The sequence below is a fragment of the Nelumbo nucifera genome, chromosome 1 (genome assembly GCF_055504915.1).
Source record: "Nelumbo nucifera cultivar China Antique chromosome 1, China Antique-T2T, whole genome shotgun sequence".
Taxonomy (NCBI): Eukaryota; Viridiplantae; Streptophyta; class Magnoliopsida; order Proteales; family Nelumbonaceae; genus Nelumbo; species Nelumbo nucifera.
In genome coordinates this window covers 65,859,923-65,879,014 of record NC_142649.1, presented here as the reverse complement: position 1 = coordinate 65,879,014, position 19,092 = coordinate 65,859,923, and the positions used below count along the sequence as shown (strand labels likewise).

Here is a 19,092-nt window from a genome sequence, read left to right as displayed (position 1 = left end):
TTAAATATACAACTTAGGCCATGTTTGAGAGTGCTTTTGTTAAAAGTAAGTGCTTATTTGAATAAGCACTTGTTTGCATTTGGCACCCAATTTTTTCAAGTGCTTATTTAAAAAAAAACACTTATTTCATATTGGGCATTTGAGAGTCTTTTTCTCCAATAAACACTTAAATAAGCATTTGTGACTATTTTGTCCTTCATTTTCTTTCAAATTTTCAAAATATATCCTTATGAAATTACTTTTATAAAAACACTTCTATGAAAGTACTATTATGAAAGCACTTTTATAAAAGTAATTTTATGAAAAGTACTTTTACACGAAAGCACTTTTATAAACATACTTTTACGAAAGCACATAAAAGCACTTCCACAAAAATACTTTTACTAAAATATTTTATGAAAGCACTTTTACAAAAGTACTTTTATGGAAGTATTTTTGTAAAAGTACTTTTGTGAAAGTGCTTTTATAAAATTCAACTAGGGATAGTTTTATAAGTGGTATTTTAAAATTCAACTAGGGATAATTTTGGAAGGAAAAAAATTGAATAAGTACTTATTATATAAGCACTTAAAAAATAAACTTATTTTTCAAATAAACACTTATTTCTAAGCACTCCCAAAGATGGCCTTAATGATATGAATTTAGTGAAACTAGTAATTTAAATTATGTTTTTTGCCCTCATATTAAAGGGAGATCAAGTTTAAAAAAGAAGAATATTTTAAATTTTTAATTGAAAAAAAAAATTCTAAAATCTGAACCTCATTCACACTTTTAATAGTAGTATAGACTACAATAAATTTATAACAAGAAAGAATGCATTGGAAGAAGATCAAGACAACTTGAACTGTATTAGTGTTTTAATTATTTTAATAAAACCAAACCTTCTACCAAAAAAGCGGAAAACAAATAACAAAACGGTCCAAACCTGACATATCTGCTCACCGTTGAAGTGCCGAGTTTGATATTTATGGTTATATGGTTCAATTAAAAAAAATCGAACAGGTAAAAAGATGGCACTTCGCATGAAATGCAATCCTGTCAAGAATGGGATTCGAACCCATGCCCTTTCGGACTAGTACCTGAAACTAGCGCCTTAGACCAACTCGGCCATCTTGACTTTTGATTACAAAAGTATAATAAAATTTTTAAATAAGATAAATACTTTACTGGAGATGATCAAATATCCATTTTAACCTTATATATTACAGTTTTTGTTTGTGAGTATTATTGGAAAACAAAATGTGTACTTTAGGCTGTATTTGGTTGCAACGCAATTTTATTTGCATTAGTACAAATGCATGAGAGTGCAAATGAAAAGAAATGCAAATTCTTATTTAATTTTGTTTTGGGTTTTACTTTGTTCTGCTTCCATGTAGTAATTTACTTTAGTTATACTGCAATCAAACAAAATAAGCTAAAATTTGAAACAAAAATAAGTTAGAATTTACACTCAAATATTTGTACTACCATGATTTTGTATTAGTGCAAATTTATTTACATTGCAACCAAACCCAACTGAACACAAAATCTTTTCTTAAAGTTAAAAGATTCTTCTTAAGAGATAAGAATTAAGATGAAAGGAACAGGTCTTAAGATTGTGAGTTGCAACTTAAGACTGAAAAATAATGTCCAAATTTATACTCATCTCGGTAATCCAAACTCAATATGATTGAATCCATTACGGATCACCCTTACCCTTATCCAATGCAACAAGACCCAGCTGGATACGATTTGAAGTGGTTTGAACATTGTGTTTCACTAAAAAGTCATGGGCTCAAGTTTCAATGTTCAAATAAATTATTCGGAGAAGTACAATGCAGCCCATTGCAGAATTCTGAAATTACAGCTCCCCATAGTCTATTAATCGCCCCCCCCCTATAAATCGCATCATGCCCGTGGATTTGACATCAATCTACGATCAGATTCATCCCACCTGTACGGTGGGACTAAGAATTCTGAGGAGGGCTAAACAGTCATTCTCCCAAAATTATTCTTGTGTTCATGATATATAACATCAAATTTATTTTTAATTCATTTTATTAATAATATATGATTTGACTATCTAACCAATCGGGTGGAATTTATCAAAATTCACAATCGAGGGGTTTGATTGGTTAAAACCCTTCTGTTATACAGCATAGATTTTCTGGTGATATGTTATATTTTGATTATTTTGAATTCAATATTTAATGCTATTCGATATCCGATTGTAATTCAAATTCAATTTGAAGGATAAGTTTCAACTTAAATCCAAATATAAATTAGGCATAAAAATTTAAAAATTCCAAATATAAACAAATCAAAATTGGTTTTACCAATATGTGTTTAATCTGACTCATTTTCAGCCTTAGTTACAACTTTGGCACGCCTCACTCAAAACTTTTTTATGGTCCAGGCTCGGACTTCTTCTGGGCTCTTGATTGGACCTAGGCCTGAAAATTCTGCTTGACCTCAGCCCATGTTGGGCTTACGTTGAGACACCAAGAAACCCAAGTCTAAACCAACCCAACTTGAGTTTTCTCAACATTGTATGATATCCCCATTTTCTTGATAGTGGGATATATTTATCCCATATTCCCATGTATACACATTCATTATGCATTTATGCCATGTATGTTATTTATTTATAGCAAGGTTTAAAGTATAGATACATCCAAATATATTGGCAGAAGTGCATTGATACTTTTCTTTTTTTCAAAATTTCATTTTACACATTTTATATTGGTTAATTAATAAAAATATTGGTTTCTTGAAAACACCTTTAATTAGGTGTATCGAAAACCCAAAGATATAATATGATATGCCTGATCCAGTGTGTATTATATCAATACTTTGAACGTTCATTTGTAGTATTATGGATACTAGTACATAGCAGTGTCAATGGGTCAGTTCTACCCAATTGACCAATCTGAATGAAACCGATTATATTGGTTCTAATTCTGTGATTTTGTCTTGTTGGTTTTGGTTCTTTCTTTTTTCATATCGTTGTGGATCCATACCGATTATGTTTTTAATAATATATAAAAGTTTTCTAATTTTTTTGTAATTTTTATTATATTTCATGTCTAAAATGCTAAATTTGATATTTAATAAATAAGACAAATTTTGTTAAAAACACTTTCTTTATTAATATATACATAATTTACTATTTTATTGCCATTTTTTATTAAAGTTATATCATCAAAGTTCAAGGTTTAAGTTATTACTTAAATAATTATAGCTATTAGTGTAATCAGATCTGGTCAGACCTGATCATCCTGATAATTAATCGAGATGATTATGGGTCTATGATTTTGTCTCAATCAATAATCGGTTTAGGATGGAGACACCCTGTTCTGACTTTTGACCCATTCACAACCCTACTAGTATATGTACAATATGTATATGTTTAACTATACGTGATGAGGGTGGATTTAGCCCTCCAATGATATTGTGACACATGGCACAGGTGCGACCTGGCGGCTTGGCCCAGGCACGACTTAGCAGCCTGGCACAGGCGTCGATCTGGCGACCTGGCACATGCGCCGACCTGGCAACTTGCAAGACGTGCTCGCTGACAAATTTGACATGCATATCCAAACACTCCCACGATCCTTGGAAGTTGGTCCACGTGCCGAACGATCTAGAGGGTGGTCAACGTGCATGGTGGTTACCTTAGGGAATCTCGGACCACTTAGACGACTTCTCGAAAATCTCAGATATGGTGCATGATGCCCAAGCCAAACAATGCCTATATAAAGGCACCAACCCCAATGACATAAGGGGGGGCAAGTAAGCATATTCTATCTCTCATACTTTATGATTTTTTAGCTTTGCAATCTACTATGAGAGTACTGACTTAAGCATCGGAGCGACCTCACCGGGTTAGCCACCCCGGGTCCTCTGACATTGATTCCTTACAGGTCTCTAAAGAATTACGAAGCTCAACAATCAATCCAGTTCGCCACTAGTCAGCTCGGCACCTAGCCTGCCCCAGCTCGGCCTGGTTAGCTTGGCACCTAGTCCACCTCCCAACTCGGCATCCAGGTCATTTAGCAAAAGTTAACTTCGGCCTCTGAGTCATCGACCACTTAGAAGGAGACCAAATGACGAGGTACTTAGCACAAAAAATTGATCCATCAATATGTATCTATGTATTAGATATTTATATATATTTTTATTTTACTTCATATTAAGTTAAAAATGCATGAACAAAAGTCTAAATAAAAATATAAAAATGCAGGATATGAGTATGATGGATTTCAAGCCTGACCAACCTGCCAAGGCACAACCAAACTTGCTCAAGCCCAATTTGAGTTATATTGGATTTCACTGAAGTTGGGCTTGGGTTGGAAAACTTGGTGTTTGACCTCATTTGGGAAGAGCCCAAGCCCAGGTTCTTATGTTGGAGTTGGGCCCAGGTTGGTTTCCAAATTTAAAAAGTTTTATATTTTCAGATCCTAAATCAGGTCAACATTTTCGTTTTAGAAAACAAAATCTTTTGGAACTTGGGCATCTTTAATATGTAAATATGAATATTTTTAGATATAAATATTAAAATAAAAATTTTCAAATTTTCGGTCTCGTATTTTTGAAAACCAGTAAATATAATATCAATATGATGGAAAGTGGCACTGAACATAACGGAATGGTCAAACAGGACTCATGCAGCCTCACTTCATATGGTTGGGACAAGGCTTAGATGAGGATGGCAATGCAGTATTAACATATTATATGATTTTTCTTAATATTTATTTGTTTTTTTCTAAAATTTAAAATGTACATTTTTTTTGAGTAACTTAGGCTCAGTTTAGAAAAAGTACAAATAAAAATATATACAGTGTAAATACATAAAAAATATAAGGTTTTGCACTCTATATATTTGTATTTGTACTCCTTCCAAACTAAGCATTAGGTTGCTGTGTTTGGAAATGATGCAAATGGAGTGTAATTCTGGTTCAGGGTAAATTTGCATTCTGGTTCACTTTTGCCTGTGTTTGGTAACATTACATTTATGCATTGACAAATGACAGATCAATGCATATTTACATTGATAATAAAATGTAAAAGTACATCAATAAAAAAGAAGTAAATTTGCATTCAAGTGAGTCTTTGATAAAAAAAGCATATGCTTTATTAAAATTGATATTTGCATCCATTACAACTAAAAGTCTGTTTGGTAAGAAATTAAATATGTCAGTGCAAAACTAACCCAACTTTGCAATTTATATAAACCGTTTTATACTCTATATATTTGCATTCACACTTATTTTCATCATTTCCAAACGCAGCCTTAAAAACAAAAGTACATTTACTCAATAATTTTTTTCACAACACAAAAAAAAAACTTTGTTTTCTATCAAATTAATGTTAAATCATGTTTTACCACTGCATATTCCTCTCTCTCTCTCATTTGAATGGGCCCAGTCAGAAGACTTGAGGAATAGTATAACTTGGGACAACCAGAGATGCAGCCCTACTCATTGATGCAATTATTTGGTTGCCCATGCTAAACTTTTTCTGGTTTTGCTTATAATGATGGGCCAGATATTATATACCATGTCAGCTCCATGTATATGTGGGTCTCACTTGTCAAACTGAGTTGGTGTATCATGATTGGTCCAATATACTAATTTCAATAGGGACTTATGAGAGAAAAAGGCTCATGGTGAATGAAAAATGGGGCTCTAGCACCTATGATCATGGATTTGAGGGCCCATTCATTATGGGTCAGGTTTTTCTTTTTAGTGTTTTACTAAGGGGAACTGATTAAAGCACATCCCACAGTTGATAAAAACCATACATCCCTAATGCTCCCCTTCTCCCTTTCCATTGTATATGTAATGATAAAATTAAATAAGGGTATTTGTTTGTCCAAATTCAAATTGGAATCCAATCCAATCAAGAATCCGAATTTGACCTTTATAATATGATTGAACATTGATTATAAAGGTTTATATCTGCAAAAAAAAAATTATATATATAGTTGGTTTGAATTTTGTATGTTTACTAAAAAGTCAAAAATCAATCACAGAAAGAAGTTATTTTCAATCCATCTTAGTCATGATATATAATATCAGTCATTTTTAGTTAGTTAAATGTGTTTATATCTGCAAAAAAAAATTATATATATAGTTGGTTTGAATTTTGTATGTTTACTAAAAAGTCAAAAATCAATCACAGAAAGAAGTTATTTTCAATCCATCTTAGTCATGATATATAATATCAGTCATTTTTAGTTAGTTAAATTTATTGATGATATATTAACACTTTGTTCATTTTTAGTTTAATTCATTAATGAAAGATAGGTTCCGAATCTGAATATTAACAAATCAAATTTGAATTCAAGTATATCTGATTCAATCAATTTTGTTCACAGTGCTACTTAAGAATCCAAGGAAGGTGACTCCTATGGTTACAAGCAAGAGGGGTCAATCTATATAGGTTTACCAACTTGGAAATGATAGTTTTGAGCCTTTTTAAGAATTCACTAAGAGTGGTTGTTTTTAAGCGTTTATTGGAATAAAAATTTATTTAAGGCCAGTTCAACTATATATGTATGCATGCATGTATGTATGTATGTATGTATGCATGTATGTATGTATGTATGTATGTATTTATGTATGTATGTATGTATGTATGTATGTATGTATGTATGTATGTATGTATGTATGTATGTATGTATGTATGTATGTATGTATGTATGTATGTATGTATGTATGTATGTATGTATGTATGTATGTATGTATGTATGTATGTATGTGGGTGTTTACGATCCGATTCGGTGTAGCTTGGAGAAGATCTCAGACCAAACCATCAGTAAATTATGGTTTGAGAAATTTCTAAATCAAACCAAACTGTTTTAGTATGGAAACCAAACCAAACTAAACCATTTTATTATGGTTTGGTGCAGTTTCTAATATGGTTTGGAGACTTTGGACCATTGTATGGTTCTTTTGGGCTTAACCCAATTAGAAAGCCCAAATAGCTCCCCTAAAAATTAAAACTTAAAACTTTTATTTATTATTTTATTATAAAATAGAGAATTCATTATATATTTATAATTTTATGCATTCCATTTAGATATATTATATATAATGTTTATATATCATATATTCATATTATATATATGTATATAAAATTTTGGTTTATGGTTTGGTTTGGTTTATAAAATTCAATAAACCAAACTGAAACTGTAAATCGCAATTTAGAAAATTCTCAAACCGAACCAAACCATTTATAGATATAAATCAAACCAAACCACAAATTCGGTTTTGCAGTTTGAACCGTATAATAAACCCCTAGAAATAAACCCATTTTGAATAATTAAACATTTATTGAAAAAGCACTTATAGCTTTCTTACCCGTTTTAGCCCGTCACATTATTTTTAAAATACCTGAAAGAAACAATTTTCATCAAACACTTAGTAAGTGCTTATCATTTAAGCTTAAACACTGTTTGGGAGTTAGAACTTTATTTATAGCTTACCAACTGCTTAAAATTTCATTAATGGCTGGCTAACTAGTTCCATCCATGTATATGTATATATATAATAAAATTATAGAAAATAATATATAATAAAAATATTATAATTGTTAATTATTATAATTTTTAATTTTTAAATATAAAATAAAAAAATTATATATAATTTTTATTTTTATAAAATATTTTTTTAAATATTTTTATAAAATATAAAATAAACCGATCCAAGTCAAACTTGAACTCAAGGTTCTGACTCTAACCAAGCTCGAATTCGAGCTTGAACCTTGTAAAATAGTCTCGAACCAAATTCGAGCATGATAATATTCAGCTCCAATCGACTCGAATCCACCCCTACTTGATGCTTTGGATAAGGGACTAACATTCTATCCTTTTTCTAAATTAAAATATCAATATATTAAGGAATGAGGACCCAACCCTATCTAGTATCTAAGCATTTACGAAATAATCAAAGGACAATTAACACCACCTACGCCAGACAGGAGTCAGCAGGGGCGGCCAATGAATATGAGTGGGCGGCTGCACCCTGCACGTGAATTAACAAAAGGTAAAAGGGTCCTACGGTTACTGTTATCCCACTCTGGATTCCATCTCTACCTTTTTCGTTTTAATCTTTTATCACCTCCCCTCTTCTCTACTCTCTGTTTCTCTCTTCTTTTGCCATATAAAAAATGGAGTAATGTTCGCTTTCGCTTGAAAGTGTGAAGTGTAAACAACGAGATTGTGCAACTCTTTGGGTACCTCGCCACCTGTTTAGCATATTCGGACTCGTGATACTACATGCTACAAAATTAGGGGTTTTCAGTCCACGGTGAGGTACTGAGGTACTGTTCTACTTAGATGACCAGTCTTTTTTTTTTTATACATTTGAGAGAAATAACAAAAAAAAAAAAAAAACTCTGAAGAAAAACAAAATGACCAGTCTCTATTACCTAGCCTTGATCATTCTACAGGGTGCAAAAGCCAGAAAGACAGGAGGTAATGCGGGTGACAGAGTTCCAGAGCTTGCAGGAGGTAATGCGGTCAAAATTCTTCACAAGTGCTAATAATTCTACAGTTTAGTGCTCAATTGCACCATTCTGCAGTAATACGGTCGAGCTTTCTTTATGTAATTTTATTTCTTTTAATACCAAAACCACCAGCACCAAAGCATGAATTAAATTCTTCCCTGGGCAAGTCAATCCATCTCTATCAACTTCATCTTTTTTTTTATGATTTTTTTGGCCAGGTGTAGGGTTGAAAAATGGAGACGGGCCATTGGGTAGGAGGATCTTCCCACCAAAAGTCTAGTTGGGAGTTTGGAGTCTTAAATATTGTCATAAAAATACTTAAAGCTCACTCTGTTCTTGACCCATCAATTGATTTGAAGTTTTGAAGTAAGAGCCAACGACTCCACCTGAATGTTGCTTCCAGTTTCTACCGTTTTAACATTAAAATAAATGCAATGCAAGACTTTGGGAGAAGCATAAGGAATAGAGCAGATAAGAGAGAGAGAGAGAGAGAGAGAGAGAGAGAGAGAGTGCTCTTCCTCTTTTAACTCAAGTGGAAGCTTGGATTGTTACCAAAGTGTTTGATAAAATCAGCATGTGAACATGCTACATTTTTAGTTTCTTTGTAATCTATGGTCTAATAGAAGTAAAGGACATTCTGAACTCTGAAGAATTAAAATGGCAATTTAAGGATCTACCCATTTCTTGGTTATAATTTCTATTAAAACCCAAAAGAAGACAAATAATTTAAGCCTTATCAGAGACAAAATTCAGGAAAAAGAGAGTGCTCTAGTTTTTTTTGGTGGGGGTTCATAATGTGGTTTTTGACCCTCATAGGAGACAGATCATTATTGGATTGATGGGCCACGTATACAAGTTTTTAGGTCTCATCAGCGCTCAGTCTCCTCATATTCATCAGATTTTAAAGTAAATGAAATATAAATTAATTCCAAAACAGAGAATGCAGAAACTAGCGACCAATAAACTATATATCTGGGTAGATTTGTTGGACTTCTTGGACTTTCTAGACTGCAGAGAGAACAAGACAACAGTTATATCCGCAAATTCAAGGATAATTTTTCTTATCTGCAGCAGCAAGAGGACACGCCCTTTAATATATAAAATTCAGTAAAATATCCAATAAATGCGTTCACACTACATACACAAAAACAGAGGTTTCAGACAGGCTTCAACAGTTCAAACTCTGGGAGTTTAGCTGAGAACTTGATAATATTCCTCTTCTGTGGATTTGCAGGTATAATTAGGGAAGGGAGAATTTTCATATTCTTAGCTAGGACTTCTCGGTTCACGAGCTGCGTCCTCGACAGATCTAGATAAGCTGCTACGGAAACTACACAGGAATCAGTTTGACTTCTGAGCAGAGGCAACTAGGCAAGAAAAAAGAAAAAGAAAAAAACCATCTCTTTCTCCCTCGACTTTTTTCCCCTTCAGCTTTAAATCTCTGTTCATTTTTGTTACTCGACAAGATTTTAACTTCATGGGTTTTGCATATAGATCACGGTGAGTCCACCTGGGTTACTGTGATTTCTCTTTCCCCTGTTTCACTCCCTTGGATACGGTGATATTTCTTTAAAGAAAGTTATATTAGCTTTATCGGATTCTGTTTATTACTGTTGATGGCGTTTGCTTATTTTTAGGTTTGGTGCCTGGGTCTGAACTCTGAAGTAATTGACCTGAAAGTTCTCATTTTTGGTGTTTCTGCCTTCTGGGTTTTGAGAATCTGTCTTTCGTTCTTCCTGCTAGGGTTCAAGACATTAGTCTTGGTTTGACTGTAATTGTGGGTTGTAGTTCTACTACCAAGAGTTAGTGATCTCTAAATTCTAAGTCAGTTTGATTTGCATTTCTTTTCCTTAAATTTTGAGAACCAGTTTTTTTTTTCTTCCCTTCTTTTTCTGCCAATCCAAGTTTCTTTTGCTTACGGCTTGCTTGAGTGTTGATTGTTGGTTATGATCATGGATTCTCACCAACCAGTTGTGTCTCTGTCCAAGAGCTCCTCTGTTGGTGCCGAGCCAGAGAGCCAGAGATCCGGTTTTGCCTCTCAGACGTGTGATGGTTTCACCGGAAAAATTGGCGTCCATGGAAAGGAAGGTGCAGTTGCTAACTCGGAAGACTTCATTGGCGTTCTTGAAGTCTATATACACCAGGCTAGGGATATCCACAACATCTGCATATACCATAAACAAGATGTATACGCCAAGCTCTGCCTGACAAGCAATCCTGAAACTACCGTTTCAACTCAGATCATTAACGGCGGAGGAAAGAATCCAGTCTTCAAAGAGAATCTTCGACTCAAAGTTCGAACTGTAGAGTCCTCCCTCAAATGTGAGATATGGATGCTGAGCAGGGTAAAAAATTATCTTGAAGACCAGCTGCTTGGGTTTGTACTGGTGCCTCTATCGGATGTCCTCATCGGCAATGGAAAGTTGGCACAAGAGTTTTCACTCTCCTCGACGGATCTCTTCCATTCTCCAGCAGGGTTTGTGCAATTGTCACTCTCCTACAGTGGATTTTCACCAGAAGTCGTGGCTATTCCTGCTCCACAAACATCTCTGACTGCACCTACACCTGTGCAAGATTCAGCGGAGTCTGTCCCCAGTGACCTAGATAAGATTGAGTTCCCAGATCCAAAAATTGTGAATGAAAACAATCTCATGGTTTCGGAATACTTTGGGATCTCATGTACCACTTTGGACCCTCAGAGCTCTGAGAGTTTCAGCACCTCAGACACCGAAAATAACCTCAGTTCTGACATAAGTATTCATGTTGTGGAAAGCTTCTCAGCGGGTAGTGTCGGTTCTGTTGAAATCCAGAAGAAGGATACTCCCCCAAGCAGTGTTTCAACAAACGGATCTCCTTCTGCTTCGATTCCTGCAAGCTCGACATCATTCTGTGATACCCCAGGGACCTCAAAATCTCCAAACCAGGACCTGACTTCACCTCTCAAGGAAAAAGGAGCAGATGTTGCTGAGGCAGAGAGTGATTCGTCAGCTGGGACTCCAAGTAATTCAGTTACACAACCTCTTTTGAATATAAAAATTGAACCAGAGCAAACAGTGGTGCAACAGGATATAGTAGACATGTACATGAAGAGCATGCAGCAATTTACTGAGTCTTTGGCGAAGATGAAGCTTCCAATGGACATGGAAAACGGAACCACCAATTCTGGGAATGCCAATTCTAGCTCTGATCCGAAATTCCCGTCACCGAAGACCACTGGCTCTAGAGTGTTTTATGGGAGTAGAGCTTTCTTCTGAATTTTAGCTTGACATGTTGTGAGGATACACGGATGGCTTTAGGTTTTAGAATCAAACAGTTGTTAGTGCTATACTTAAAATAGTGGGTCTTTTCTTTTTGAATGTTGGGGTGCTCTTGATGTTGTGAAAACATGACTTGATGTGTTAGTGTTTGTCCATTTCATTGCAACTGCAGTCACCATGTACGCGTCATTCCATCTCTTATTTTTTTCTTTTCTATGGTATATTAGCTGGTTTCTTTTCTGTTATATTACTACTATTTATGTGGGGTTAAGTATTGACTTGGGTTTTGGGAAAATTCTAACTTGAATAATTTGTATTGAAGACAATTTAAGCTAAACCACCAGAACCAGGTTACCAGATATAATCAAGTTCTGTATTCAAATCAATATGTAAGATGTATTGAGCTATTCTTCATATATAAGATAATAACATCATTGTCAGAGAGCAAGTTTCATACAGATGAGGAATAATAATCTACTTCTCATGATTTAGCCTTCATCTCAGTTTTGCACAGTTTCAAACAGGTACTTCAATCACTTCATTTACCCTTGTCTCTCTATGCCTCCTACAAATCCATGCAATCTGGCCATCATCTATATATCTTACCCTCCAGAGGCCAAACTTCTCTGCAATCTGCTTTCCTGTTGAGCACCTCTGATCCCTTAGGAAATCCACAAGCCATTGCTGGGCGGTTCTTAAATCTTGTCGAATGTCCCTGGAACTTTCCCCACCCAATGACCTGGATCTGCTTCTATTTCTAATTCCCTCCACTCGTCCAATAGCTGTAGCCCCCACAAAACCTGCAGCCATCATACCTCCTGCCCCATAAATAGATGATGAATCAACAAGATGTGCAATTTCTCTGCTCAAATCTGGTATCATTTCTCCCATTCCCGCTGCTAGATGGGCTCCTATCTTGAGTGCGAAAGTAAGCAGTTTCATGAACTGCTTCATGTATGGGGCCAAGCACATCACTGCTCTGTTGTCAATTTGCATCAGTTCACAACCCATCTGATCTTCAACCACATGCATTTCCCCCTGGAATTCACATAACATGTGCAGTTTGAGTGCTGTCATTCCAGAAATCACATTGGTAATCAATCTCTTTGAATGGTTTTCTGTTTTGACAACGTAGAACATGTGGGGTACTTTTCTTTCTTCTAGTTGAACACTGTAGTTTATCAGGTAGTTCACCCTGTGATGGAGCTGCATCAAGAGCCTGTGTTCATAATATCTTAGTCCTTGGATCTCTTGCTTCAAGTCTCTAATTTCCCGTTCAATTATCTTCAGCCTCTGCAAAACAGCTTCAACTCCCTTAGCGATGCCATCAAATGTTGGTTCTACTCTGCTGTTAGGTTCATCACCAACTACTGGATGGTCTGGCCTATCTGCTTTGTTTTCTGTTGGAACTGCCAGTTCCATAGCTAGATGGTAGAGGTCATTATATCGTCTATGCAGAACTTCTCGGAAATCATCATCTGATAGGAGGTCTCTAGCAAAATCAAATCCAGCTCTTAAAATGGGCCTGCCCCCATCTGCTACTGGAACCCAGGTGTGCTGGTAATCATACATGCTATCTGCAGGGACTGATAGGAGAGTTTGTTTCAATTGTTGCAAAGACACAAATTGACTTTTTCTGTATCTGGGGGGTGTTAGGTTTTTCACACATTCTGGACGGAGAATATTCTCAGTCAAGGTGACACCTTGGCAGAGGCTCTGGATTGCTGGAATTATGAGCTGCCTGAAAAGTCTAAGAGTTTCTGTGAGGTTCTTAGTGGAGCAGGCAAGGATATCAATGTAGTGACACAGCTGCCCTCCAAGTTCCACTCTTATGTGGATACCGTTGATGATTATTGAGATTAAGTATTTTTCAAGACTGTAAGTTGCTCCATGCTGAGTACCTGACTTGAAAATTTTGTTGTGCAGGTGCACCTGGGTTCACAAATAAATAAGATTAACCGCAAACAAGACTGTTGATTATATACATATTGAAATAATGTTGTACAGAGCTGACAGATATGAGAAAATGAAAGGCTTTCAAATTGGTTATAATGTAAGGTAACTAGAATCATTTGAAAGGGTACTAATGTGAAGATAAGGAATTTCCTTTAAAACTAAGGTAATTTTGTATTTGTATATCATTAAATTGGATCGCCTTGTGAGAGAACTGGGAAAAATATCAAATCAACAGAAATATGCCAATGACATAGCCACTTTTTAGCAGGGATATGATCTTTATGAATAAGGTTGGAGTCTTGAACATAGCATGCAAGCTGAAGTGTTAATGAAATGCTTTGACAAAATAAATCTAAGATAAAGAAGAAATTCTCTCTCAAATGAAATGTTATACTATAAATACTTTTTCTTTTTGAAATGTTTTATTTTCATAATTTGTTTATCTTATTTGATTGGTTTGCTTAATTTTTTTGGCGGTAATTTTACAGTTTTACTCAAACATATTATACGTCTGAATTTGAAACAAGAAATAAGCATCAGATTTTACCTGTAACCGTGGAAAGAAGCCAGGTGTAAGAAACATGTGACTTGAATCATCACACTCAAGATGTCGCCCTGCATAAAAACAATCTGATGTGCTTATCTGCCATTTCTGTGTACGTCCCCTACCTTCTTCAAGAATACATGGGATTAGAAGTAGAGAATTGGGATTCCCAGGATCTTGTTCATAACATAGTTCAAGCTTCAGCATCATCATAACTAGATCACTCGCCTCCAAATTTTCAAAAACCTTGGTACCCATTCCTGGAATGTGACTCTGTAAAGCTCCTTTAAGGATCTTTTCCAGTTCTTTCCTGCTTATGAATCCATTCTTCTCTGTTGAGCTCTGCCTTCCAGCATCTAATTTTATCAATTGGCCAATCACCTCCCCGCAGAACCACTCACAATCTAAGATCAGAAAACCTAGATCGTCGAAAAAGATAACCTCTCCCATGTGATGAAGAGACCTTGCAATAGCCCGCCTTCTTTTGTCCACCTTCTGCAAGTTGTTGTACCTTGATCGGACTCTTAAAGCAGGGACCTTTACCTGACACAGCTCACAGAATTCCTTCCACTTCATCGCTGGCCTGTTGTAGTTCTCTGTCCTCCAGTCTGATAGAATTTTAATCAGATCATTGCAAAGGTCATAAACTTGAGGTACTCTCTGGAGAATTGTCTTGCTAGTTTTTCGAATGTGGTGAGTGAGTTTATTCACAGAGCTAGATGATCTTGCATCAACTGTGAATACTGTTGGATAGAACTCAATAAAACCTTGGAATTTATCTCTGAGTCTCTGTATTGAATGTATGATAACTGGCAAGGTTTCTGATTGTTGGGAAATTTTATCAAAGTGGGTGAGGACCACAGTCACATTTGGCAGAAAGGATTGTAAACCAGCTCTTTTTGAGTTTGAAACAATAAACCTGAGCCAGTACAGGAGGTCCTCTTCTATCTCTCCTGCACTTTTTTGTTCCCTATTGTTGGGCTTCCGAAACAAACTAGATATGATAAGAAAGAATGATGCACTCCTTTGCCCTGGAAACATGAGATCATGAAGGGCATAGAACTCTTGCTGACCTGCTAGGTTCCAGACTGAAATCTTTGTATCCTCATCTTTGAATGTTTTGATCTTGATTCCTACTGTTCTCACAGCTTGCTCAACTGGGCTTAGTATTGTTCTGACCTGGTTCAAATAAGGAAGCTTTGAGGAAGAAAAGTTCTGTGATATGGAATTGCAAAGTGTGGTTTTCCCTGCAAGCAAGACTTTATAAGTTTGATGTTCTTTTTATCTATTTTTAGATTAAAAAATTATGAATAAAATTAATTATTAATAGAAATTGCAAGACAAACCGGCTATTCAATAGAGATAAATTTTATCAACTACTTTTAATCAGTATAAAGCAGCTAATTCAACATTGATTTAAGGTGTGAATGAAATCCAACCTTAGAAATTAACTTACCTGCAAATTCTTGCCCACAAAAGAAGACCCTACAACTCCTTGATACCGTTAATGGCATGTCCTTGAGCAAATCTGTTTCTGGTTCCATCCTCCCATTCTGGCCTAGTTTCTGGTAGATCTCTTCTGTCTTCCCAGAATTATGCAAAGGTGTCCTGTTGAGATCGATTTCTTCTAGCCAAGGATTAACCTGCAATGTCTCCATTATTGCCTGCAAAACCAATTCTCCTTCAACACCTTTACAACCCTGCAATGACAAGCATCGCAGAGTAGCATTCCTTTCCAAGCTCTTGAAAATTTTGATGATGTCTTCCTGCTTTAAGCTCTCATCATCATAAATTCCAAACTGGACCAGGCTCTGGTTGGTCATCAACAACTGCAAGATGGCCATTATTCCATCACGACCTATTCTTGTTTTCCCTCCTCCAAAAGTTACAGATTTCAGAGTTGTGTTTGCTTGGCATTGCAGAGATGAGAACCTGGTCAATGGGCAAAGTAAATGCTCTACTCCTATGCCGCCAAACCAGTTCCCATGAAGGTATAAGCTTTCTAGGCAATGATTCTTGAAGAGACCTGCTCCAACATACATGACTCCCTTGTCTTTGAGGCAAGTTTTAGACAAACTCACCTCTTCGAGGCTGTTGTTTTGTTCTAAAACCCACCGAAACTCCTTTGCCCACCTAGATTTTAGCCGAATCCCAGTCATATCGAGGGACCTGACTGTTGTGTTGCACCCTAGTGCACAAGCAACTCTGCAAGCACTTGAAAGATCTAGCCTGTAAATTCTAAGTGCACTGTTTTCAGGCACAAATTCGACCACCTTGGAAGTTTTTTCTCCACTCCAAATATGTACTTCCATGCTCCTGTTCCTTGCTAGTACTGCAGAGATGAGTGGAGTTGCTGTAATTGGGTTTGAATCAAGAATTATCAATAGCTTCAAGGTGGAATTCACCTCAATCATATTTGAGAGTTCTTCAGCTCCTTTTGACCCGATTGAATCCTCCCATATCTGCAACTCTTCTAAGCTCTCATTCAGCTTCAAAGCAGAAGCAAGCAACTCAGCCCCAGCAGAGCCAATACCTGACTCAGAGAATATTACTTCTTTGATTCCTTCATTTTTCTTCAGCATTTCTGATAACTCCAATAAACACTCTCTGCTAAATCTGTTTCTCCGGAAAACAGTTAGCTTTATATTGGAGTTCTTCTCGAGCAAAGCATGGAGGTTCCTTAGTTGATGCATCTCCCATTCGACTCCATGGAACTCCAAGTTGCGCAGAAATATTTGGGTTTTCTTCGCCACTCCAAGTACTTTCAGGAGGTCAGAGAAGTATGTTAGACTGTTGATGTCTGCTGAGATGCTTATGTTCATGGAGTTCTCTGTTTCTTGATAGCAGTTTGAATTGGGTTGAGAAAGAAAGAATGAAATGCTATGCAGATTTACAGTTTCTGACATGATTGTTTGCATAGCCCATTGGAGATCGTGTAGGTTTTGGATGGATGCCATGATTCGGTTGATAAATCTTTACTAGACTGGAGAATGGAGAGTATTTCTTTACAGAAGGGAGACTGATGGACTAGAACTCAAGGATTAAGGATCCATGAACTATCTAGTGCTTTATGGACGAATTTATTTTGATGTCTAACTACCCAATTGAGTAGAATGGCTTAAAATGACCCTTACATCTTGAAACTGACAATGGTAATCCTGAATGGACTTAGCTCTGGTATCTGATCTCCATTTCTGTCTTTTGAGAGGAATACTTTCCTTCATTCCGAAGTGAAGGCCTATGCTATGCTTCTTGTTATACTTGAATTGGCACTTCATACTTGTGTAAAACTCTACATACCAAATGAGATATAGAGGAGGCATAAGGCCCCATGTTGGCCAAGAAAAAAAATGGCTATTTAAACGGAAGGATGAAACTCACTGAACAGCTAGATTTTGGTGCAATTACTTGCCAATGGTTTATTTGATGTTTAGTTGATACACAGGATCATTTGAACGCACTAAGCTGGAAAGACGATAAGTTGGACAACAATATGATAATGGAGCCTGTTCCTTTATTACTTTTGGGTTGTTGAACTTTGGAAGAAATTCCTCCTCCCTACTTTCTCCGTTGGAACTTTGAACTTTGGCAGGAACAATCGATATACAGAATCTAATATAAAGCAGAAAAAGCAAACTAGTGCAGGTGACGAAATCACTAAATGGTTTGTCTTTATGGGTTGTCAATTGTGCAACTGAGCTTATTAAATGAACTAAATAAGAGCACCAGAATGTTCTTTCCTCCTAATCTAAGCATACCCATTCATTTGGGCCATTGGGTTAATAGTTTCCCTTTCCCATGTTTGGTGCATCATTTGAATGCTGTAGTTCAAATCATATTGGGTGATCCTACTACTACTACTACTACAAACTCAACTCTTCACACATTTGCTATTTGATGAATGTTTGTGATTATATAACGGGCTTGATCTTTCTTATCATTTCATCAGAAAGATGAGGAAATCTGGCGGTCAAGATGCATCCGGTGAGTGTGAATCATAACTGGGTCAAGCGGAAATTCCAAATGATAAAGATTCGGTTGCTTCCAACTGCAGTGTAATGGAGTTTATTCGAGTAGGGTGACCAGAGTCCCATGGTTACTTCGTCACTTGAAATTGGTATATGCTCCTTTGCGTCAAGAACCGAGATCCTTAATAATCAAAATTAAATTGAAATTTACATTGGGGAATCGAACTTTTTGTGCAGATTTTCCTCAATTACAAATTTATGTGGGTTCTCCATTCAACCTAATTGTTTTTTGACAGACCTGCCCTTCGTATTTTCTTATGGTTGATTAAAAGCATCGAAACCAAGAAAAGCCAATGAAGAAAAATGGTAGATAGAACTTTTCTTTTAAAAGTCTCCTTCCTCCTTTATTTATTTATTTATTTGTTTCTCTTTCTCTTAGGATTAATACGAGTGATCATGGGCTGGGCCCGGACCCAAACCGGCCTGAACTACAAGTATAGGCCCAGGCCAGGTTTCAGGTCCATTACTTTATATATATATATATATATATAAGGGCCAGACTAGCCCAGAAATGTTCGGGCTGGGGCAGGCTATAAATGATTTGACCCGAATTAACATTTTACACTGCTTTTGTGCTTCAGGATCAGGCTTTGGGCCGGGACCATTAAAAATTGGCAAAAGCCCAACCCAAGCCCACACAAGTTGCACGGAGCTGGGGAGGGGAGTCAGAACTCAGCAGTCCGGACTCCGGAGTGGGTAATCAGCCCATAAACTAGGCACCCGTGCACTCCTCTAATTGACCAAACTGTCGTTGCTTCTTCATTCATTGCCCCCCTTTCTTGCAGATGAAATGAAGTTAGGCTGTGTTTGGTTTAAC

At 36.2% G+C, this 19,092-nt stretch overlaps 2 protein-coding genes and 1 non-coding gene across 3 annotated transcripts; 1 reads left to right on the top strand and 2 right to left on the bottom strand.

Annotated features, from left to right (window-relative positions):
* Window positions 1–1,036: 1,036 nt before the first annotated feature.
* Window positions 1,037–1,117, bottom strand: TRNAL-CAG (transfer RNA leucine (anticodon CAG)). The gene has a single exon. It is a non-coding gene; the product is annotated as a tRNA-Leu (tRNA).
* An 8,429-nt stretch (window positions 1,118–9,546) lies between these two features.
* On the top strand, window positions 9,547–11,992 carry LOC104594197 (Calcium-dependent lipid-binding (CaLB domain) family protein). The gene is made up of 2 exons (XM_010254384.3): window positions 9,547–9,990; window positions 10,128–11,992. The coding sequence occupies exon 2, from the start codon at window positions 10,437–10,439 to the stop codon at window positions 11,742–11,744; it is 1,308 nt and encodes a 435-aa protein (XP_010252686.1). The 5' UTR covers window positions 9,547–9,990; window positions 10,128–10,436; the 3' UTR covers window positions 11,745–11,992.
* Window positions 11,993–12,123: 131 nt separating this feature from the next.
* Window positions 12,124–17,723, bottom strand: TRN1 (tornado 1). The gene is made up of 3 exons (XM_010254382.3): window positions 15,704–17,723; window positions 14,251–15,494; window positions 12,124–13,679 (listed from the first exon to the last, which is right to left on the bottom strand). Exons 1-3 carry the CDS (start codon window positions 17,202–17,204, stop codon window positions 12,264–12,266), a joined length of 4,161 nt encoding a protein of 1,386 aa, XP_010252684.1. The 5' UTR covers window positions 17,205–17,723; the 3' UTR covers window positions 12,124–12,263.
* Between the last annotated feature and the right edge of the window lie 1,369 nt (window positions 17,724–19,092).